The sequence below is a fragment of the Mus pahari genome, chromosome 23 (assembly GCF_900095145.1).
Source record: "Mus pahari chromosome 23, PAHARI_EIJ_v1.1, whole genome shotgun sequence".
Lineage (NCBI taxonomy): Eukaryota > Metazoa > Chordata > Mammalia > Rodentia > Muridae > Mus > Mus pahari.
The window spans coordinates 33,451,074-33,474,523 of NC_034612.1; the positions used below are offsets into that span (position 1 = coordinate 33,451,074).

General features: G+C 51.5%; 1 protein-coding gene across 3 annotated transcripts in view; it reads left to right on the top strand.

Annotated features, from left to right (window-relative positions):
* Positions 1 to 2,022: 2,022 nt before the first annotated feature.
* Positions 2,023 to 23,450, top strand: part of Grid2ip (Grid2 interacting protein) — a 33,704-nt gene continuing 12,276 nt past the window's right edge. The window contains exons 1-8 of one of the 3 annotated variants that reach the window (XM_021186925.1): positions 2,023 to 2,625; positions 7,354 to 7,508; positions 17,837 to 18,085; positions 18,268 to 18,353; positions 19,276 to 19,345; positions 20,136 to 20,230; positions 20,449 to 20,632; positions 22,420 to 22,574. In XM_021186925.1, coding sequence (XP_021042584.1) covers positions 2,230 to 2,625; positions 7,354 to 7,508; positions 17,837 to 18,085; positions 18,268 to 18,353; positions 19,276 to 19,345; positions 20,136 to 20,230; positions 20,449 to 20,632; positions 22,420 to 22,574 — 1,390 coding nt within the window. In that variant the 5' untranslated portion in view covers positions 2,023 to 2,229. Of the gene's footprint in view, positions 2,626 to 7,353; positions 7,509 to 8,758; positions 8,821 to 14,959; positions 15,080 to 17,836; positions 18,086 to 18,267; positions 18,354 to 19,275; positions 19,346 to 20,135; positions 20,231 to 20,448; positions 20,633 to 22,419; positions 22,575 to 23,450 lie in introns of those variants that run through there. The other 2 variants (XM_021186927.1, XM_021186926.1) reach the window with 2 other exon arrangements.

The window sequence follows — 23,450 nt, forward strand, 5'->3', positions numbered from 1 at the left end:
TGTTATGTAGCCAAGGATGACATGGAACTTCTGGCCCTCCTGCTTCCACCCTGGAATGACATGCCCGTGCCACCAGGCCTGACTTGGTGCTGGGGATAGAACCCAGGGCTTTGCAGATGCTGGGCAAAAGTGCTGTCAGCTAAGCTTCATCCTCACAGATACGTTTGTTTATTTATTTATTTTATTTGAAACAGGGTCTTAGGCAGCCCAGGCTGGCTCTGAAGTCACTACTTAGTCAAGGCTGGCCTTAAACTTCTGATCCTCCTGCCTCCACCCCTCAGGTGCTAGGATTGCAGCTGTGTGCTACTATGCCTGATTTATTAGGTAATGGCAATGGAGCCAAGGTCTCATGCATGCTTTAAGGACACTCTAACTGAGCTGAGACCCCAGGCAGTTAATGTGGTACATGAACTGACTTCAGACTACTCTTCAGATGAGGTTATGTCATCTACCTGTTCCCAATGCACCGCAGGAGTTCAACGCTCTGATAAGTGACAGAGGAAATGTCCCTGATGGTCCACACCAGCCTTGGGCAGAGATGGACTAGGGGTCCTTTACCCGTAGGCTCAGGATGGACAGTGCCACCCTGGCCAGCCCTAGGCTGCAACAGTTTTTACCCTGCCCGTTGTGAAGAATCCTCCAGGTGACAAGAATTCATTGGTGACAAGTGACACAAGCCATCTCACTTCTTGTGCTTATGCTCCAGGTTCTAAGCAGCGACTCCTTGGACCTCCTTGGGAGGGCTGCTGCCCTGAAGTGTGAGTCCCTGAGGTGACTCTTCTAGGTAGGTCTCCTCCCCAGAGCCCAGCTAAAGCCAGGATCCTAGAGACCCGCGCCCCCCCCCCCATCAGTCACACCATCCCTCACTAATGAGTAGTAGAAGGGATTTGGATCAAAGAGAAACCCTCAAGTCAGTGGCAACCGACAAAGCCTGAGGCCTGCGGGACTACAGAGTTAGTTCAGGACCAGCCTGGGCAGAGCCCATTGTAGTGCCTCGCACCTGGAAGCTCAGCGCTCTAGAGGCAGAGGCAGGAGGATTTCTGAGAGTTCAAGGCCAGCTTGCTTTATATATAGAAGGAGAACCAAGACCTTTTCTTAAAATAAACAAACAAACAAACCACAAAACAAACAAAAAACAACTTGGGAAGCTTAGCAAGACAAAGACACTTATTTAAAATTTCAACATTTTATATATTTTTTTAATTTTTATTTTTATGTATGTTTTGTGTATGTTTGCCATGAGTGAGAATATTTTTATTTTGAGGCAAACTCTCAGTTATCAAGGCTGGCTTTGAACTGGAGATCCTGCTGCCTCAGCCTGACTATTAGTTGGGATGAGAAGCGCCCCATAAGACTAGCCTGGCTCTGGGAAGGTTCCCAAAGCCTCCTCATGAGCTGTGGGTGGTCACTGGGACCGCGCCCCCCCCCCCACTTCCAGCGCTAAGGTTTCTAAAGCATATGGTTCATTTGCGATTGAGAGAGGTTTTGGCAGAAGGAAAATAGTTAAGAAGAGGGAACCTTGGAAAACGGATGTTTCATAGAAGCCAGATGATAAAGCAGGCTCTGGCCCAAGGTGTGACCTCATTCACCAAAGAGTACAAAGAGAACCCGGCCTGGCGGTGCAGGCGGGTATTTGTAGCTACTTGAGAAGCAGGAGAATCACAAGTCCAGGGCCCGCCTAGATTATTGAGTTAGTTCTAGGTCAGCCTGGGCAACTTAATGAGCCTCTGCCTTGAAACAGAAAGAAAGAGGGCTGGAGATAAAGCTCAGAGGCAGATCTCTTGCTTACCATCCCCCAATGAGGAGATGAGACCTTGGCTCAGAGTTAGACCTTGCTTTCAGCGAGCCGCACCCCAAAACAAAACAAAACAAAACAAGAAACCCAAATTAAGATTTCAAATAACTACCATTTGATTTTTCATAACAAAAGGGGAGAATTTTTCTCTATACAGTCCGGATTGGTGATGTCATCCGAGACCACGCCCACCCTCTCCCCCACCCCCGTCTTAGTATATCCCCTGGAGCACTGAGGTAGTACCCCAGCTGACCTCTGCCCTCTTCCTAAAAGCCACACGTGTGTCTCCAGCATATGATGCTTCCGTGGGATATGACACCTGTCTGTGTCCAGCAAACCTGCAGAGGGACTCAGGCCTAGGAAGGCCTCCACAGACAGAGCCATACCAGCTTCTGTCCCTCTCCTCTCTCTCCAGCAGAACCGCCACGGCAGCAATGCCAGCCACCAACCAAGGCTGGCCCGAGGACTTCGGCTTCCAGCTGGGCGGCTCTGGCCCCTGCTTCGTGATAGAGGTGGCTGAAGGAAGCAGCGCGCACGCCGGGGGGTTGCGGCCGGGGGATCAGATCCTGGAAGTGGAGGGGCTGGCTGTGGGTGGCCTGAGCCGAGAGCGCATCGTGCGCTTGGCACGGCGCTGCCCTCGAGTGCCACCCAGCCTCGGTGTGCTCCCAGGCCCCGAGGGTGGCCCCACAGCCTTGACAGCAGCCTGGCTAACCGGGCGATTTGGCCGCAGCCTCCCGCTGAGCCGCGAACTGCTGCGTTTGGCTGGTGGTCCCAGACCAGATGCTGTGCACAGAGAGCGCAGGCGCAAGGCCCAGGAGTTCAGCTGCCAGGTAAGACGTCCAGAGGAGGAAGGGGCTGGGCACAACCCTGGACCGCTGCTGAGAAAAGTTTTTCATTGTTTGTCTGGTTGTTTTGCTGTTTGGTTGCTTGGTTTTGGTTTTTCAAGACAGGGTTTCTCTGTGTAGCCCTGACTGTCCTGGAACTCACTCTGTCGACCAGGCTGACCTCGAACTCAGAGATCTGCCTGCCTCTGCGCCCCCATCCCCAACCCGCACCCCCGAGTGCTTGGTAAGCAAAATTCTTAAGGAAGATTTACAAGCAAGTTCCTAGCCAGCATGGACCACATAGTGAGACTCTGCCTCCGAAACAGTGATTGATTCACTAATTGATGATAAACGTGATATATAAATTAATAGATGTTTGATAGATGATAGCTGGACAAGTAAGTAGGTAGATAGCAGGCAGATAAATAGATGACAGACAGGTCCTTAGATAGATATGAACAGGTGATAGATGATTGATCTATTGACAGATCAATAGGTGATACAGGAATTTATAGATGATAGGTAGGCTGGCAGGTAGGTAGATAAATAGACAGACAGACAGACAGACAGACAGACAGACATCCCTCATCTGGCCCAGGCTCCAGAAGATCAGAGGGTGAACTTGTGTGTGACCCGAGAATTCTCTGGAACCTCGACACTCCACATCACCTGGGTGCTAAAGCCTGGGAACTTGGCTTCTACTTCTTGACAAGGATACCTGAACTCCTAAACTTCTCCTCCACAGAAGGGAAACTCCTCAATCCTGGCCCTGGATAGGTAGTGGTGGTGGTGGAGGGGAATGAGCAGTAGGATTTGGGGGGAGGGGGGAGGGATCTAAGAAGCAAAACTAAAAAAGTTTACTATTCAACCACACAGAGTTGGTCCAGACAGTGCTCCAAAATGGCTGGTGACCATGTAAGATTCCCCGCACCCCCCAGCCCCCATCTCAATGTGAAGCCTCAGAGTTGAAAGTGGCAGTGGAGAGGGCAGAGGGGGGGATTGCTGTAGAGAGTCCTTTGACCCCCACTTGCATGCTGTGACATTCATTTGCCTTCCCTTAACATTAAAATGCAGGGGTGGGGGAGATCAAGGAGGGGGAAGAGGAAGGGAAGGAAGAAAGGAGTCACGTTTGCTGCCATCCCGGATGACTTTTCTGGGATGAAGCGAGCTGAAGGCTTGTCCCATCTAACTCCTGAAGAACTGGAAGGCAGCATGCTGAGATTCTCCCCCCCCCCCCCCCAAGGCAGAGAGGACACACAGGCCTGCTCAGGAAGCAGAACCCATACAGATGGACTCAGCCAGGCAATCAGGGACGCTCTGATGAAATCTTTTTTTTTAGCCTGGGGTGGGGTGGAATGTGAAGTGGTGGATTCTAGTTGGGGCTTACCAGGAACTCCCCCAAAGTGGGTAGATCCCAATACAAGATGGCCTCTGCAGAACCTCCACTAGTTTATAATAACCATCCCCGACCCTGCAGGTTCCCACCTGCACTGCACCTGCCCTAGGTTTTTGCTCCTTAAGTCGCTGATATTTAATAAAAAAATCCCTTAGCGTCCCATGATGGAGCCGTGTGCTTAGATGTAGGTCGGGAACATCTGGGTAATAGCTGACACCAGAACCGTCCTGTGGCCTGGGCCCCAGGAGGGGGAGCTATTTTTTCCTCTTTCTTACATAAAACATCCTTGCAGCTAGCCACACGCTCTTTTGAAATGAGGCTGTTGCTGCTGGCTTTGATTCCAAAGCTGCAACCCTTGCAGTGACAAAAGTGTGTGTGTGGAGGGGGTGGGGGGTGGGCGGTGGCTGGTGTTACAGACTGTCCTAGCCGCCTTGAAGACAACAGTGGTGAGGGGGGTGGGGACCTTAGGAAACGCTGAGTGGCCGCCACCCTGTAGTTCTGCCACATAAAGATGCACGGAGTACCTGCTGCGTGCTGTGTGACAGGTTAGATACTTGCAGCTGGACTGGAGTCAGATGAGGAGCCGTAATAGCTCATGGGCATATAGACAGTGACATGCATCCAGGTGTCACTGTGTTGGGAGTGGCCTCTGCTCAGAATGTCTCAATATCACCTGCTGATGCTAAGTCGAGATCTCTACTCTCACTCTCCAGAAAGCCTGCCCCGAGGCACTGGTGGGGCCACTTAGAAAGCAATGGGGACTTTAAATATAGCTCAGAATATAAAGGTACATACCACGGTCATGGCAACCAGATTGAAGGAGAGGACCAGTGTCACAAGTTGTCCCCTGACCTCCATACTTGGGCCATACCACGCACATGCATACACAATAATAAAAAAAGATGTATTTATTTTATGTGTCTTGTCTATTGGCTGAGTATGTGTACCTTGTTTGTGCAGTACCCCTGGAGGCCAGAAGAGGGCATGGGACTCTCCTAGGATTGGAGTTATAGGAGTGGATGAGTGTCCAAGATGTGTTCTGGGAATCACCCCAGGTCCTCTGGAAGGCAATGACTCTTAACCATAGAGCTGTCTCTTTAGAATATATATATATATATATATATATATATATATATATATATATATATATATATATATATATATATATATATATATATATATGAAAGCAGTCAGGGCACTGGAGAGCTGGCTCAGTAGTTAAGAACTGGCTATTCTTCCAGAGGCTCTGGGTTCAATTCCCAGCATCCACATGGCAGCTCACTACTGTCTATGACTATGGTCCCATGGGATCTAGTACCTTCTTCTGGTGTGCAACTGTGCATACAGATAAGACAAAACACCTTTATACATACATACATACATACATACATACATACATACATCCTGTTTAAAAAGAAAGAAAGCAGTCAGACATAAGTTCAGTTCCAAGGTTCAGTAACAGAACCAGTAAAATGGCTCAGGTGAAGAGGGCATCCTTGCTGTGAAGTCCTGATGACCTCGACTGGAACCCAGTCATCGTTGCTTGTCTTGTCAGCCTTGTCAGGGCGCTGGATGAACTCATAGATAACAGGCACTGCATGAAGAATGGCTTCAGTTAGCTGCGGTGATACTTGTTATCCAAGCACTTGGGAGGTGGAGGCAGGAGGATACTGAGTTTGAGACCAAATGGGACTGCATAGCATGAACCTGTCCAGAATTAAAGTAGAAAGAAAGAGAGAGAGAGGGAGAGAGAGAGAGAGAGAGAGAGAGAGAGAGAGAGAGAGAGAGAGAGAGAGAGAGAGAGAGAGAGAGAGAGTTCAGTCTTGTTCAGTCCTGTGGCTCAGGCCTGTTATCTCAGGTACTCCGAAGGCTGAGGCAGGAAGATGACAAATTGAGGCCTGCCTGGGCTACAGTGGAGATTCAAGCTCGGCCTGAGGCCTGAGGAGCTGAGTGAGACATCTCAAAATAAAAAGGGAAAATGATTGAGAGTGGAGACCACTGAGGAAGACACCCCATGGTGTCCTCTGGCCTCCGCCAGCACACACGTGCACACACACACACACACGGCTGGGGATGTAGCTTAGTGGCACTTGCCTAGCCTAGCATGAGGAGACCCTGGATTCCATCCTCAGTACTGCAAAACAGGGACAAAAACTAATTTTGTGTGTGTGTGTGTGTGTGTGTGTGTGTGTGAGAGAGAGAGAGAGAGAGAGAGAGAGAGAGAGAGAGAGAGAAGAATGCTTTAGGAATATTAACATGCTCATGCTACTTTCCAGGAACATTGTGTGCATTGCACACCCAGTTTCAATGGCCACCCCCCACCCCTCTGAATAGACGTTCATTATTAAAATTAGCTAGTTATGTGCACAAAGAGAAAGAACACACCAAGAAAGTTCAGACAGAGAGAGTTAAAACTCACTCACGACAGGACATACCTTCTACAGTGCTTTATGGAGCCAGAGTGCGCTCTGTGGGAACCCTCAGCAAACAGTTCTGGGCCGTGGAACAGCAACATAGTATCATAATAATAGTAACTAGCAATTAGTGAGTGCCTGGCGCGTGTTTAAGCGCTTCTATTTAGTCCTTTGATTCGCTGTTCCCCTGGCTGGTGAGATGGCTCTGTGGGTAAGGCATTCACTGGAAGCCCCGGTGATCTGAGTTCAATCTCTGGAACCCTCTTGAGAGGAGAGACTGACTCCTGCAAATGGTTCTCTGACCTCCACAGATGCAAATATGCAAATAAAAATTAAAAAAAAAAATGGCTGTTCCTAGGTGTAAATCCTGATCTGGTAATGGTGCAGCTCATGTCACTCGGGTGAACTGTCTCTTCCACAAATGACGTCTCTACACGTCTACCAGCTTCCGTGACCTTAGCTCTTTGGATACAAAATGGAGATGTTAATAGTCTCTGTCTCGATGGACAGTGGTAGTAAATGCCTTTAATCCCAGTACTAGGGAGGCAGAGGCAGGGGCAGAGGCAGAGGCAGAGGCAGGGGCAGGGGCAGGGGCAGGGGCAGGGGCAGGGGCAGGGGCAGTGGCAGGAGCAGGGGCAGGGGCAGGGGCAGGGGCAGAGGCAGAGGCAGAGGCAGAGGCGAGGCAGAGGCAGGTAGATCTCTGCTAGTTCGAGGCCAACCTGGTCTACCTGGTCTACAAATCGAATTCCAGGACAGTCAGGATTGTTACATAGAGAAACCCTGTCTCGAAAAAAACAAAACAAAACAAAAAGAAAAAAGTCTCTGCCTCCTGGACAGCTGAGAGAAGTGAGGTCAGGTGTCAGCTGTCCTGTGGAGGGAAGCCAAGGACGGGCTGTGGTTTTACCTGGGACCCTCTCCTTGCAGGTAGATAACATCTTGGGGGATCGGCCGACAGCCAAGGAGCAGGTATTTACTGCACTGAAGCAGTTCGCTGCGGAGCAACGGGTGGATGAGCTGGTGTGGACCCTCACTCTCGTACTACCCAGCGAGGCCCAGGGGCCAGTCCTGGACAACCTCAGGTACCCCTGTGGATAGCAAGATGGGAAGAGCCAGTGGGTTCACTCAAGGTGGGACACGGGACCCCCCCCCCCACCGCTCTTGAGCTGGCGAGCAAAGGCAAGCCTGTCACGGCCAGTTGTGTTTGTGATGACGGAAGGGACAGCTAATGCTGGCCCGTGAATGACCACTTCTTGAGGTAAAGCCACGGCTTCCTGACATCTTGGTCCCAAACCAAGATGGTAGGAGTCACACCAAGCTATTCTCAGCTCCATACTGTAACTGAGCTCAGAGCACAATATGAAAGAGTCAGCTCTGTGTGGGTCCTGACATCCACACAATCCTACAGGCAGTGCCTGCTCTCTCTCTGCCTCCTGGTACGCCATGTTGTTGTTGTTGTGTTGTTGTTGTTGTTGTTGTTTCTTTTTTGATAAGGCCTCCATATGTCCCACAGCCTGGCCCTGAACTCAAGATTCTCCTGCTCTAGGTTCTCAAATGATGTAATTACAGGTGTGAACCACCATGTCATCGGGCTCTTTATTTTTAGTGTGTGTGCGCGAGTGTGTGTGTGTGTGTTTGTGTGTGTGTGTGTGTATGTGTGTACAGGGTATTAACTGTGTAGCCCTGGATAGCCTGAACTTTGCTATATAACCCAGGCTGGTCTCCAGGTCATGGAGATCTAACCTGCCTCAGTCTCCCGAGTCCTAGAATTAAAGTTGTCGGACACTCTAACCACTGAGCCATCTCCCCAGCTGCTAAGGCTCTTTGATATCACTTTGATGATGATGGTGGTGATGATTGCGATGATGGTGACAGTGTGCCAAGGATGTCATTAGATTCTTGAAGGACAATATGTCACCAAATTAACTCCATTCAGATAGTCAAGTGGAGGTTCTGAGAGGATCACAGAGCAAATCAATGGCTGCCACAGGCTCTTGGACCCAGTTAGTTGTGTATTTGAAGAAATTCCTGGTGGGTCGTGGCTTGGAGAGACTCCAGGTGTGCCAGGAATACCCCATCCCTGGCTCGGTGACTGAGGGCCTCCTCTGCACACAGCTTCGATCAGACAGCCTCTGGGAGTTTACATACAGGGCTTGTGGGTCTTGTCTGGTTTTCTCTCCAGGCTCTTGCACGCACCCTCCCCCTTTCCGGGCTCAGTCTGCCCCCTCCCCTCGCTGCCATTCACCCCGCGGTCTGCCCCTCCCTCTGGGCCTGGCCAATGTCAGGGACTGGGCTGGCCAGCCCCCCCGCCCCCACCAGCCCGGGCTCAGCATCTCGACTCTGCAGCGAAACGCATAGGAGGCCACCGAAAGAGGCCACCATGAGCTGCCTAGGGTGAGTGAGGGGACTGACTCTTGCTGAGGAGAAGAAAAGAAAAAGCTTTGGATAAGGAAAAAAAAAAAAAAAGTTATTTCTAGAGCGGAATTTGTCGCTGAGCTGATGCAGGGGGCTGAGGACTTCCTGGGGAGGTGACAGATAGGCAGAGCTCGGTTCTGCCCAGTTCCATGAGGGCTGGGCTTCGGGGGTGGGGAACGGGGACTCGGCTGTCCCCGGGGAACTTGGTGCGTTTGTCTCCAGGCCAGACTCAGCGGGAGGATCGCTCAGATTTCCCGGTTTCATCTCGGTGCTGCGGGGCTTCTGTCTCCGCCCGCCACCTCTCCCGGGACAGCGGCGGCGTCTGCCTCTCTGCTTTTCATCCCCGAGCGCCCGACAGGCCCCTGTCAGCTGAGAAACAGAACGGGAGAAGGTGGTCTAGATTTAGAATCCTGGAAAAAGCGGGAACCCCTGGACACTCCCGGATGCCCCCGTGGCCCGCTGCTTCCCTGGGGCGCTACTGGGAGGATGAATGGGAAGCCTGTGTCGCCAGCGGGTGTCAACCGCGACAGGAAAATTGGGGAGGTTGTTGGAGGAGGGGGCGGCGCCCAGCTGGGCTCCGAAGGGAGGGTAACGTGGCAGCGGGGACTTCAGGCAACGCCTCCCCACCACTACCATCCCTCCAACATCTCTCTCTGAATTTCCGAACACCTCCCTCCCACCCCAGAGCTGACCTGTCTGTCCCCACTGTGTGCTGGGCTCTTGGGATGCTGAGGATTTGGGTGCAGAGCCTCTTGGAAAAGTCTCCGAAGGGACAAGAAAGCATTACGGAGGCAGCAAGCTAATTGTGAGATCTGAGACCAAGTTCAGGGGCAAGCCATTGCTAACCCAGACTCCTGCAATCAGGGCAGGGACTCAGCAGGTGTCAGCACGATACCTCAGAAACTTGGGCCTCAGAGGGGTCCGGAAGTGTGTCCTAGGAACCGGAAGGTCAGTCACCAGAGAAGAGTTCAGGGCCAAGGGTCTGGGCTGGTCGCAGAAGGCAAGAGCAGGGACATCCTGGCCGGCTATTGAATAAAGACAATGGAGTGTCACTGCCCTGACTGAGGGACCGCACAGGGCAGACAGACAAGGCTTAAAGAAGAGGTTGAATAGACAAAAGGTGGTAGATGATGATGATGAGTGTGTGTGTGTGTGTGTGTGTGTGTGTGTGTGTGTGTGTGTGTGTACATACAGCTTTCTTTAGAACCGTGCCTGAAATCTCACCTCCTTGGGAGGTTACAAGTTCAAAGCCGGCTTGAGTAGGTTATCAAGACCCTAGCTATAAATAAATAATAAATAACTAATCTTCCCATGGAGGTTAGAATCCACCCAGAACACAGAAGTGTGGACTGAGATAGGGGTAGGGTTGGGAGTGACTGCAGTGGCCCAGTCAGAAGAGAGAGGAGCTGCGGTGTGAGACCGATGCTCAGACCTCTCCCACAGAAGCCAGTGAGTACATGACGTTATTTAATATGGTTGAAATTTTCATAAGTGTAGGTGATCACACACCAGTAGCCCCAGCACTTGGGAGGCAAGAAGACTGCAACTTTGTGACTAACCTGGGTCACAGAGGAAGGCCCCGGGTTCAATTCTCAACAGCGCATAAAACCAGGGATGGTGGTCTATGCCTGTAACCTCAGCATTAGGGAGGTGGAGGTAGAAGGCCCAGAGAAGCTCAAGGTCATCCTAGGCAACATAGCAAATTTAAGGCCAGCCTGGGCTACATGCAACGCTATCCAATATACATACATACACACACACACACACACACTATATATATATATACACACACACACACATATACAGCGAGTGGCTATCCTATCCTCTGGGACAATGCAGACCTTGAATGTGTCCGGATTTGTGGCCACAGCGCTCCTTTACAAGACCATTTCCTGCTGCCACTTGGAACCTAATTTGGGTCTGTCCCCCAAGGACTCTCAGTCTGATTAAGTGGCAAAATGGCTTTCTAATTAGGACAGGACAGGCAGTTTGGGAAGTGTGACGTGTCCAGGGGGGAAGAGAGAGCGCAGTGGGGGCTGGGGAGGGGGGCGGCACATCATTCAGGGGAGGGAAGGGTGAGGTAGGGAGAGTCCACAGCCACTGGCACGACTGAGGTGGTGGGATTTGGGATTTCCAGCTGGAACCCTGGGGTCTCTTTGTGACGGTACAACCTTGAGCAAGTAAACTGATCTTCTAGACTGCCTGAGGAAGAGGGTTGTTATCCTCGGTGCTCCCAACAGGGGTCTGGGTAGGAAACCCTGTAAGTGCGCTGCTGCTCGGGAGGAGGGGCCACAGGTGCTCCTTCCAGTGTCCTTTCAGGGACACCAGGATGTAGTTCTTGGAGCCAAAGGTGGAGTGCACATTTTTAGTAAACCCAGCACTCAGGCACTGGAGTTAGGGTTGGTTACAAGTTTGAGTCTACGTTTGGGGCTCAGGGTCAGCCTGAGCTACATAAGGAGACCTTATCACAAAGAATCAAACAGATAAAGACAAGAGATAGTCCCCTGTACCACCCACACAAATTATTTATATGGCATAATAGAGTGGGCGAGACTGCTTAATGGGCAAAGTGCTTTCGATGAAAGCGACAAGACCTGAATTTGCCTCCCCAGTACCCATGTAAAGCAGATGCATGGCCCAGTGATCCCAGTGTTGGGAAGATGGAGACAGAATCCCTGGGGCTCACAGGTCATTCTGTCTAGTCTAATCAATTCACTCCAGGTTCAGTGAGACAGCCTGTCTGAAAGAACATAAGGTGGACAGCAACCGAGGAAGACATCTAATGTTGACCTCTGACCTCCACATGCACATTCAGGGGCAAGGTTACCACACACACACACACACACACACACCTCTCTCTCTCTCTCTCTCTCTCTCTCTCTCTCTCTCTCTCTCTATATATATATATATATATATATATATATATATAATCTTTATATATTATATATAATGTTATATTATAGTATATTATCATATTATAATATATTATAGTAATATAGTATATATTATAGCAATATAACATATAAAATATATTATAGTGATATGGTATGTATAAAATAGTATATATTATATATAATTATTATAGTGCTATTATATATACATATATGTATATTTGTATACATATGTGTCCAGGAGGACATGTATATATATTATATATTATATATATATATATATATATATATGTTATATATATGTTATATATATATATTAGAAGACAGAGCCAGGCATGATGGAACATGCCTTTAATCCCAGCATTTGGAAAGCAGAGGCAGGCNGATCTCTGTGAGTTTAAGGCTAGCCTGGTCTACATAATGAATTCCAGGCCAGCCAGAGCTACCTAGTGAGAGTGTTTCTCAAATAAGTAAAATAAAAATAAAGATACCCAGTGATGGTGGCACACTCCTTTAATCCCAGTACTCGGGAGGCAGATGCAGGTGGCTCTCTGTGATTTCGAGACCAGCTGTACACCTTGTCTCCAAAAATAAAAATATTTAAGTGCTTTTGGTTTAAGCACGAGGACCAGAGTTCAGATCCCCAGATCTGTCAATTTTTAATCATCCAGCTGTGATTTCAGCCTTGGCAAAGATGGGGGTCCCCAGAGCAGAGCTGGTTAGCAACAGTCGCATTCACATGTACTCACATTCACGAAAGCATGCATATGGCACACATGCACAGTGTATACAAAACAACGAAAACCCATGGATAATACAGTTTTGAGTGTGTGTGTGTAAGAGAGAGCTGATGTTGGGGAGATGCCCAGCGCTGTGTGCAATCAGACAGTGTTGCTCTTCCGTATGGGGGGTGGGTCTCTTTTTCTCTTTTTCTCCAGGACAACTTTTCGGTCCTACCCTTTCTCTGTGTGGGAGCTACTCTGTGCACACGGGGCTGCTTAGAAGCAGCATCCTTGGCCTCTACCCACTAGATGCCGGCACCACACCCCTCTCCCAGCTGTCACATTGTGGCAGCCAAAATGACATCTTGAGAGTGTGCCAGATGTCCCCAGGGGGTAGAGGTGGGCACTGCTTGAGAATGGTTGTTCTTGAATGATCTTTGATAATGCTCTTTCTCCGAGGCAGGCACAGTAGACAAGTCTACAGGTTGCCTGTTTCCTGGCATCTACTCTGTGCTGTCTTGAGTCACCTGGCCCAATGCCCCCCCCACCACTGCCCTCACCCCCATGTGGGGACTTCTCTGTGCCTGAGGTGGCTTGGCCCTGAAGCAGCACGTCCAGACTGCAGCACGAGCATCCATCCAATGCTTCCTCTTTCCTGTTGTCAGCACAGTGGACGGTTTTTATAGCCTTTGGGCGCGGCTGGTTCTAGGGCACCGATGCTGGCAAGCAAGACCGAGAATGCCTCTGTCACCAGGGGGCAGTTGTGGTCCTGATGTCAGCTGTTAGCAGGAGGAGAATTGTGTACCCAGGCATGGGGTAGAGCGAGGAGGGGCAAGGCGTGAGTGAGCATGGCTGAGGCTGCGGCTGCTTCTGCCAGGGAGAGACAGTTCTGAGAGATAACTACAGAGCAGCAGGGGTAAGACCTGGAGGGGAACTGGGGCACGTGAGAGCAGTATGCCCTGCTAGTATCTTTGTTTTGTCTTCAGGGCTAGGATGAAATGTAGGACTTTGTTCTTGCCAGGGAAGTCCCTTCCCATGGGGATATGCATGAGCCCCTCATTGGTAGATTCTAGTCCAAGGGCTCTGGCCTGAGTCACACCCCCAGACCCTCACTGAGGAACTGTGCGCATGTGCTCTACCACTAAGCCGCATCCTCAGCCCACTTCTATATTTCAAAATGTAATCGCTCGGCCAAATGTGGTGGAACAGGCCTATAATCCAATCTGCTCAAGAAGCTGAGGCAGGAGGACCAAATCTTCAAGATCTGCCTTGGGAATGTTGGCAGTATGTGCATCAGCACCAACAGAGCCTTGACTTTGATTCCCTGAATAGAATAAATCCAGGCCTGGAGGTACATGTTTGTAACCCTAGTACCCAGGGGATGGAGGCAGGAGACTCATAAGGTTATCCTTGATTGCATAGCAACTTTGGACTATCCTGGGCTACATAAGACCTTATGGAAAAGAAGAAAGGAAGGGAGGGAGGGAGAGAGGGAGGAAGGAAGGAAGGAAGGAAGCAAGCAAGCAGGAAGGGAGAGAGAGAGGGAGGAAGAGGAGGAGGGGAGGAGGAAGAAGAGGAGGAGGAGGAGGAAGAGGAAGAAGAGGGGGTGGAAGGAGGGGAGGAGGAAGAAGAGGAAGAAACAGAAGAGGAGGAGGATGAGAAAGAGGAGGAGGAGGAGGAGGAGGAGGAGGAGGAGGAGGAGGAGAAGGCAAAGGGGTAGGGAAAGAGAATTCAAGGCCAGCCAGGATTAGAGTGAGTTCAAGACCAGCCTGGAAAACTTAATGAGACCCTTTCTCAAAGCCCAAAGTAGAAAGGCGTGGGGCTGCATCTCTGCAGTAGAGAGCTTGGGCAGCATATGAGAACCTTTCATTCAAGCCCCAACAGTGAGCATCAAACAAAGAAAACACCCTAACCTCTCCTCACACCCTGCACCCTTTTCTGGCCTGACTCCCAGCATCACCCTTCCCTTGGCTACCAAGACATCAAAACCTCTGGGGTTCTTCCATCTCCCCTAGAATCCATAAACCCTAGCAAGGCCATCCACCGCTCTGGAGTGCGGTCTCTGGCCCTGGCCGCGACTTTCAAAGGTCTCCTTCTCCCTTGATTCCCCTGGATAGGAAGGGAGGGGTTTTTTCAGCACTGGCCAGCTCCTGGGAAGTCCTGTGCAAATGCCTTCCCAAGCACTGCAAAAGGGAGTTCTTCAAAAAGGTGTTGGCTGTAGCGAAGTGTTGCAGCCACTGTAAGGGGATCAGGGCGCTGGGCCAGAGAGATACCAGACAAGACTCCTGGAGAGGGAATACAGTGGAGAGCCAAAGGAAGGAGCTTGAAGCCTTGAATCACCCGGATCTTCACTCCTCCGGATGCCCCAGCTAATTGAAGGGTCCCCGGGCAGGGAGAGGAGGGGCGGGGCAGGGCGGAGCTTCCAAGAATGGGCGGGCATGGGGCCACGGTGCGGTGCGGGACTGGCCGGGAGGGGCCGCGCACGCTCTCCCAGCAAAGGCGCGTGGAATAGCGGGCGCCCTCTCTGTCATCGCGGGCTCCGCCACCCGCTGCCCGGTGCGCACCTGCCGCACCGCCCTCGCGGATCCAGATGGGGAAGGACCAGGGCTTCTCTCGGCACTTTAGGTAGCTTCCCCATCGCGTTCTGCGCCCCTGGGAACCTCGCACCCCGCATCCGGCCAGCTTGAGGTGGGGGAAGGGGGATAGAATATCAAGAGGGGTTCCCTGTCCTGGGTGGGCAATCTATTGAAACTGGGCGGAGCCCAGAAACTGGGGGCAGTGGGAATAAACTGGTGGGTATGTGGGCAGTGAGGCTTCGATGTTGGGTACCCAGGACCCGTGCGCAGCCAGAGTTCTGGGATGAAGTGAAAGGCTAGAAAGAAAAGTCAGCCTTCCTGCATTGGCTCACAGGATAGGACAAGGGACCAAGAACGGGGGGTGTCGCGTGCTCTGAGTGAGAAGCTAGCGCATCGCATCGAGTTTTGAATTTGGAAGGCAAGACCTTTCTACTGTGAGGAACTGCAGGTTGCTGCCTCTGAGGCTCCCATTCCTGTCGCCACCATTTCGCTGGCTGGAGATCAAGGGCTAGATGAAGAAAGCAGGGCTGGGGGAGAATACACGCAGGCAAGGGAGCATCCTATGAGAGGTTCCAGCAGCAGAAGTGACCCAGCAGAAGGTTATAGACTTGTGACCCCCCAGGAAGAATCCTTGGAACTCAAGAAGGCCTGTTGGTCCTTAATAAGGGCATAAGAGCCTTGGAGAGCTATTGCTGGTCTCTCACAATCAAAAAGGCAATGATATGCCCCTATAACGAATTCTCCCCTACTGCATCTGACTGTGCCAGCTTTAATTAACAGACAGCAGTGCCAGAACTGGGGTGTCTGGGCCAGGCAGTGATGGAGCCGCAGGAAAGGCTCATGCCAGCCAGGAAGGGTGTCTGCCTCAGCAGGCAGCCTTGGCCTCTGGCCCAAGCTCCGGATGCCAAACTGAGATCTAGCCACCACACTGTCCACCTCCCCAGTTTGTGACTCAGTCTGGTGCCCACCTGGCAAGCAGGGCTTGGACTTCTTGGTGTTGGAAAAGTAACCGTATTGGGCATCTAACCCCTGCCCAGATTAGAAGTTGGTCTGATGCCCTGCAGAGAGCTTGGGTCTGACGGCTGCGGTGGACACTCTCAGGAGCCTTTGCCTGGACGTGGGGCAGGAGGGTAAGGAGAGGGCTAAGACCAGGCAGGCAGATGGAAGAATCAGGCTCAGGGGACCTCCTGGTCACCTGGAGTATCCAATCTGAAGCAGAACGCCCTGGGAGTGGGGCTTGGATGGATCAGGAAGGATCTGCACTCCTTCTGTCTCACCAGGGAGTTCATTCTGCCTCACAGGGCTTCATTAACCTTACCCGTGGAGGCTGGGAGAGCGACAGATCCAGTTCAGGGAAGGATGCATTTCAGCTGTGTACCAAGCCTTCGCTCCCCTCTTTCCTCTCCCGACTCCCCACCATGCCCTTGTCATTGGCTACCTTGGGGTACAGCCAGGAAGCTCTTATTAGTGTCATGAGCCCTGATTCCAGCTGTCAGAGGCCAGTTGTGTCACCTTAGAGAGTTACGGGTTTCTCTGTGCCTTAGAATCTCCTGCAGTGGGTCAGTAAGCTCACAGAGGTGTTAGCTGAAGTAGTTATGTGGAGAAGGGGTTGTATCACACACACACAGATGCGCATGCATGAACACACGAGCATGCACGCGTGCGCACACACACACACACACACACACACACACACACACTTTCTTCTCAAGGTGCCAAGTTGTTTTCCATCACTGTGGCCCACAGCGCGACTACGAATTCTGGCTCTGGAAAGCTTCTAGTCGCACAGGCACCAAGCCCTCATCCCAGCGGATGAACATTGCGAAGAGGCTAGGTCTCCTCCCACCGCCCACAGGCTGACACCTTGGAGAGCACCACAGGACTGACTGCCATAGCCGAGCTTAGTATCTAGCAGGAACAAGTGGCCAGAGGTTCACCAAACACATGCAGGGGACTGGGAACACACACACACACTTACAAAAATAATAAAAGTTATTCTTTTAAAACTATTAAAGGGGAAGCAGAGCAGTGGTGGCGCACGCCTTTAATCCCAGCACTTGGGAGGCAAGGAAAGTCTGATTTCTGAGTTCGAGGCCAGCCTGGTCTACAGAGTGAGTTCCAGGACAGCCAGGACTACACAGAGAAACCCTGTCTCAGGGGGGAAAAATAAAGGAAAAATAAGAATGTATCAAGCAGAGCCGTAAACTTGGAGATAGTAATTGCCCTTGCTTTTGCAAGGAAGTGGCCGTGGACAGGGTTGGCAGAGAAAGCAAGCAGGGGGACCAGAAGTATGAGAAGCCTTGGAGGGAAGGCAGGCGCCTCGCGGATGGCTGTTGTAGAAATCACCTGGAAATAAGGGGAAGGGAGAGGAGAGCATTAGCTGGGGCTTGGACTAGTAGATGCAAGAACATGAGAGGATGGAGACAAAGGACAGACAGATGGAAGACAGGCAGGAGCTGGACCGCCTCTAGTCTGGTTTGGGAGCAGGACGGCCCTGCAAAGGTTAGGGTAAAGGAAACAGTCCATGCGGGCTTCCCAAGAGAGTGTAAGCAGGATGCTGCACTCACAGTGTAGTCTAGGATAGTCAGTTCTCTCCTTCCACTGTGTGGGACAGCAAGTACTTCTACCCGCTGAGCCATCACAGGGACCAGGTCTAGGAAAGTTGGGAATGCAAGTCTGTTCACCGAAGGAGAGAATAAAAATGTCCCTGGTCACCCCTAGGAATGCTCTGAAGAGCCACTAGGAGGTGCCTTTGGAATGTAGTCAGGGACGGCGCCTGACTCAGTGGTCGATCCTTGCCTTGCAGGATCTTCATCCCCAAAAAGCATCGGGCGCGCTTCGACGAGGTGGTGTCTCAGGGTCTGCTGGGCAAGCTGTGCCGTGCTCGGAGGGCGCAGGGTGCACAGCGTTTGCGTCGGAGCCGCAGCGAGGAGCGCCCGGAGCGCCTCTTAGTGTCCACGCGCGCAAGCGCCGCGCCCCGCCGTCCGGATGAGCCACCCCCGCGGAAGGCAACCTCGCTGCTGGGCGGTCGCACTGGCCCTGGGGGTCCTCGTAGGTACGCACGGCAGGCGTGCGGGTGACAGCAGGGGACATCGCCTGATCTTGCTTGGGTCGGAGTCCTGGGCAGTATTTGGGAGTACAAGGACATGTCCATCCCCTGAGCCCTGGTCCTCTGTTCTCAGGGTGAGACAGGGAAGCTCACCCACCTCCAATCCCGGTCCATTTTTCCTCCCACAGGACGGTTCGAGTGTATAAAGGCAACAAGAGTTTCGGCTTCACTCTGCGAGGCCATGGACCGGTCTGGATCGAATCTGTCCTGCCTGGTGAGGGATGGACAGGTTACCTTGAATCCCTAAGATTGAGAATGAGGTGACAAACCCTGATGAAGCCCTCTCTGGCAATGCTATCCATGCCTACTAGTCACAGTGCATCCTCCATTGTTAAGAAGCAGAGATTAGGGGTGGGAAGATTGTCCAGTGGTTAGAGCCACTGTTGAGTAGACATGAGGGCTGGACTTTGGATCCTGAGAACACATATAAAATACTAGGTGGGTATGCTAACCTCTGGGAATTCTAGCCTTGGAAGGAGGAGCTGGGATTTCCAGAGCAAGCTGGGTAGAAAGCTAGCTGTCTGGATGAACTCCAGGTTTGACTGAGAAATCCTGGCTCAGTGAACAAGGTGGAAGAGCAATGGAGGATAGTTATCAATCTCTGGCCTCTACATCTGCATGCACCCACTCTGCACGCGCGCGCGCGCGCGCACACACACACACACACACACACACACACCTACACAAATGAAAACATCCATACACACACATGCATGTCACATGTACACACATGAAAGTGAAATAATTAAAAAAAAAAAAACAACAGAGTGGTAAAGGCCAATATACTTAGCCTGCCTTCACTCTTTCATGCAATCCTGTCTCCTCGATCCAGGCTCCCTGTTAGAGTGTGTCTCTGTCCACGGTTAAAATGGGCCTCCCCTCATCAGTGTGAAGGTAGGAGGAGAATTTGTAGGAGTTCGTTCTCTCTACCACGCAGGTCTCAGGGATCAGACTCAGTCAGGCGCGGCCGCAAGCTTCCTCACCCCCTAAACCATTTAGATGGCGCGGAGTGTCAGTTCCCACCTGTGAACTGAAGAACGGCTATCTGGCTCACACAAGGGTGTTGGGTGGGGGAGACTCCCACCCAAGTCCACCACTTGGTCGTTGGCTGACAGCTTACCCTCTCTCTCTTCCAGGCAGCCCGGCTGAAAATGCCTCCCTCAAGTCAGGTGACCGGATCCTCTTCCTTAATGGACTGGACATGAGGTCAGGAGCCCCCCAGGGTGTCTTGTGATTTGGTGATGAGCCATCCCAACAACCTTTGCCTCTTGGGACACTAGCAATGGCCCTGATCCCCTTCCGACCTACGTCCTATGACCTATGCCTCCTGTGTCTATTCCTCTTCCACTGAAAGCCATTTTTTTCCCTGTCATACTGGGAACCAAATGCAAGGTATTGTGTTAGGCAAACACAATCTCAGTGCCACATCCTCAGCATTTTGTTTTATTTCATTTCATTTCATTTCATTTCATTTCATTTCATTTCATTTCATTTCGAGACAGTGTCTCACTCTGTAGCCCAGGCTCACTTGGAACTCACTATGTAGCCCAGACTTGCCTTGCATTCATGACACTCCACCTGCCTCTGCTGAGTGCTTCGTAGCAGTGTTAGTTACCTTGCCTGGCTCCCAGCCCCATTTAAACTTTTTATTTTGAGACGGGGTCTGAGACAGGGTCCCAGGCAACTTGGACTTGCTATATAGTTCAGACTGACTTTAAATTCTGTAAATCCTCCTGCCTCAGCATCCCAAGTGCTGGGATTATGGTTGTGTGCCACAGGGTGACATAGGAATAACTCCTTCAATGCCCAGGAACCCCAATCCAAGGCATCTGCAGGCAAAGCTGCCCAAAGCCTGGGGCTTCTACCATATAAGACCTTAATTTATGTGAAAGTTGAGGTTCTGGCTACTCCTGAGTGAACGGTGGGTTTGCTGGGTGGCTTCTACATGATGGGCGGAGCTCACTTGGCAGGCCCTCCTGGGCCATCTCCTTTGCAGGAACTGCTCCCACGACAAGGTGGTGTCCATGTTGCAGGGCAGTGGCGCTATGCCCACGCTGGTGGTAGAGGAAGGACCGGTCCCTTTCGCCAGTGGTGAGACTGTCTAGTCGTAGAGTTCCCAGGACTGTTTTGGTCGCTTCCCAGGGACGCCGTCAGGGGGTGCGATAGAGCCCAACTCGCAGCGTTCAATGCTGTTCACTGCATTGCACGCCCCAGCTCAGAAGGCTGCTGACCCCACCTGTCTGGGAAACTGCACCTACCTTGGTGACTCCGGGTCACCCGTACCTCCCCATGCCTGTGGTCCCCCGCAGATTCAGATTCTTTGGATTCCCCGACCCGGGCGTCAGCTCTCACCTCGCTGCAGTGGGTGGCGGATATCCTGCCTTCCAGTATCCGAGTCCAGGGGAGGACCTTCAGCCAGCAGCTGGACCACCTCCTCACCCCTCCTGAGCGCTATGGAGTCTGCCGAGCTCTCGAGAGCTTCTTCCAGCACAGGTGCCCTGGGGAGAGCGGTAGTAGGGATCTAACCTGTTTGCGCCCCACCCAAGTTTCAGCTAAATCCTGGCAATCCTGTTCTCCCTGCTGGTCGCTCCTCAGCCGCCTTAGGTGGAGAGAGGGAAGACAATAGGGAGGACCAACTGACACGACGTAGAACAAATCTCAACTTTTACATTTATTCCTTTATTGATTTTTAAGACCCAGTCTTGCTTCATAGTAGCGGTTGTGCCAGAGAGCCTCTGCCTTCTCAATGCTGTGATTAAAGGCCAGAGCCACCATGCACAGCTAAATCTGGACTCTAACACACCTTGGGCAGATACAGACGTATTTGAACTGCATTGAACGAATTGAGGCAGGCAGGGAAAGTCTATGGGACATCAAGAACCCTCACTGGGTTCTTGGAATCTTAAAAATAAATAAACAAATAAACAAATAACAGCTAGTATGGCTTGTAGCAAGCCTTCCTCCTTTCCATTCATATAAGTTTGGTTTAGATGATCTTGTTACAATATAATTCATATGCTGTTCAGTTCAGTCACTTATTTATTTTTAACTTAAAAAATTATGTGGATATTTTGCCTGCATGTTAAGTGTACCACATGTGTGCAGTGCCCACGTAGGCCAGTAGAGGGCGGCACATCTCCTGGAACTAGAGTTACAGGTGTTTGTGAGCTGCCAGGTAGGTGCTGGGAACTGAACCCGGGTCCTCTGCAGGAGTAGCACATGCTCTTAGTTACTGAGCCTTCTCTCTGGCCACAGTTCACGCCTTGATCTGGACAATTCAGAGGTCTGAGGGTTTGAATATACTTGCAAACATGTGTAAACATCACTATAATGAATTTTGGAATTTTATGCCATGTAAAAGGATACCAACAATGCTCTGAGACATGTTCTTTCATCTCTCTTTAAAAACACTTTATTTATTGCATATGGGGGGTATGCGTGCCACCGTGCCCACAGGAGTCAGTGAGCTTGACAGCAAACATCTTTACCTGCTGAGCCATCTCCCCCACCCCCGCCCCCATCCCCTGACCTTAAGTAGGTCACACATAGCCTTAGTCTGTGCTTTCTGTATTTATTTGTGTGTGGATGTATGCTCACAGGCCTGCCTGTGGAGGTCAGAGGTCAAGCTTTGGGTGTGGGTCCTCGCCTTCCCACCTTGTTTGAGACAGGGTCTCATGGCTGCAGATGCCAGGCCAGTCGGCTGCGGGGGGGGGGCTGCTCCTGTGTCAGCCCCCCCCCATCTTTCAGGGGTATGGTGGGATTAGAGATTCTTAAACTGCTGTGTCAGGCTTTTACAGGGGTTCTGGGGATCTGAACTCAAGCATTTGACCCACTGTGATATCTCCCGAGACCCGTATGTGTTATTTTTATCTCCGGTTTTACAGTCCAGAAAAAGAAAAGAAAAAGTTAAGTAGCTTTCGAGAACTCATTAGTTGGTGAGTGGCAAAGCTGGGATTTGACTATTACATTTTCTTGGTGGTGGAGCTGGGACTCGAACTCAGAGCCTCAGGGAATGTTAGGTACACGCTCTGCCAACGAGCTAACATCCCCAACCCAGACTGTGATCTGAATCAGAGCCGGACTATCTCTGGAGAATGTTTTCCTGTCCTCTCTGCTCCGTCCTTCAAGGGTCGGGGTCAAGGTGTGGGCTGAATTCTGTGTGTGTGTGTTTTCTCTCTCTGTGTGTGTGTGTGTGTGTGTGTGTGTGTGTGTGTGTGTGACCTGGAACCACCACCTCATCCACACCCCTGAGTGATGAGCTCCTGCACCCCCACTCGCAGGAACATCGACACCCTCATCGTGGATGTCTACCCCGTTCTGGACACACCCGCCAAGCAGGTGCTCTGGCAGTTCCTCTACCAGCTGCTGACCTATGAGGAGCAGGAGCTGTGTCAGGAGAAGATTGAATGCTTCCTCGGCTACACAGCCATGACGGGTAAGCAGGCCTTGGGGGTGGCTGCCAGATCGCCTGCCAGCGAGGTAACAGGCAGGCACCTGTTCTTGCCTCCCAGAAGCCTGGCAGCCACTCTACACTTCTCCCTCACATACGTATACCTACTGCCCGGTACCTGACGACACTCAGGTGCTTGGCTGGGAGGAGAGCCCCCATCTGGTTCATCCTTCGTACAGCAAACAGCACAACGGGGAACTGCTCATTCATTCGTCCCTTCCTCTTCCTCTCCTCTCTCCAACATGGTCTCACGCAGTCAAGCAGATCTCAAACTCCCGTGTAGCCCAGTCTGGCTTTGAACTCCTGATCCTCCTGCCTCCGTCTCCCAAGTGCTGGGATTATGGGTGTGTTGCCACCACAGCCTGGTTTTCTTTTTCCATCCAAGAGGATGGAGCCCAGGGCCTTGTTCACGCTAAGCAATCCTTGCCCACTCCCTCCTTGTTTGGAGAATTTACAGCCAGGTAGAATGGCTCGGACCTGTAACTTGGCCTCAGCATTTGGGGAGGCTGAAGCAGGAAGAATGTAAGTTTGGGGCCAGCCTTAGACTCACCATGTAGCCCATAGTGAGACTTTGTCTCAGAATGAAAACAAGGGGCTGTGGATGGCTCCATAGATGAAACTTTTGTTGAGCAAGCAGGAGGTCTAGAGTTCAGATCCCCAGTACCCGTGCAGATGCCAGATGGGCGAGGCAGCTCATCTATAATACAGGCACTTGGTGGGTGGGGAGCGGGGACCTGTAGCGTGTAGTTTCTGCTACCCAGCTTTAAGCTCCAGGCAGACCACGCTACCAGGTTCCCTCAAATTCACGGTCTCTCTCTCTCTCTCTCTCTCTCTCTCTCTCTCTCTCTCTCTCTCTCTCTC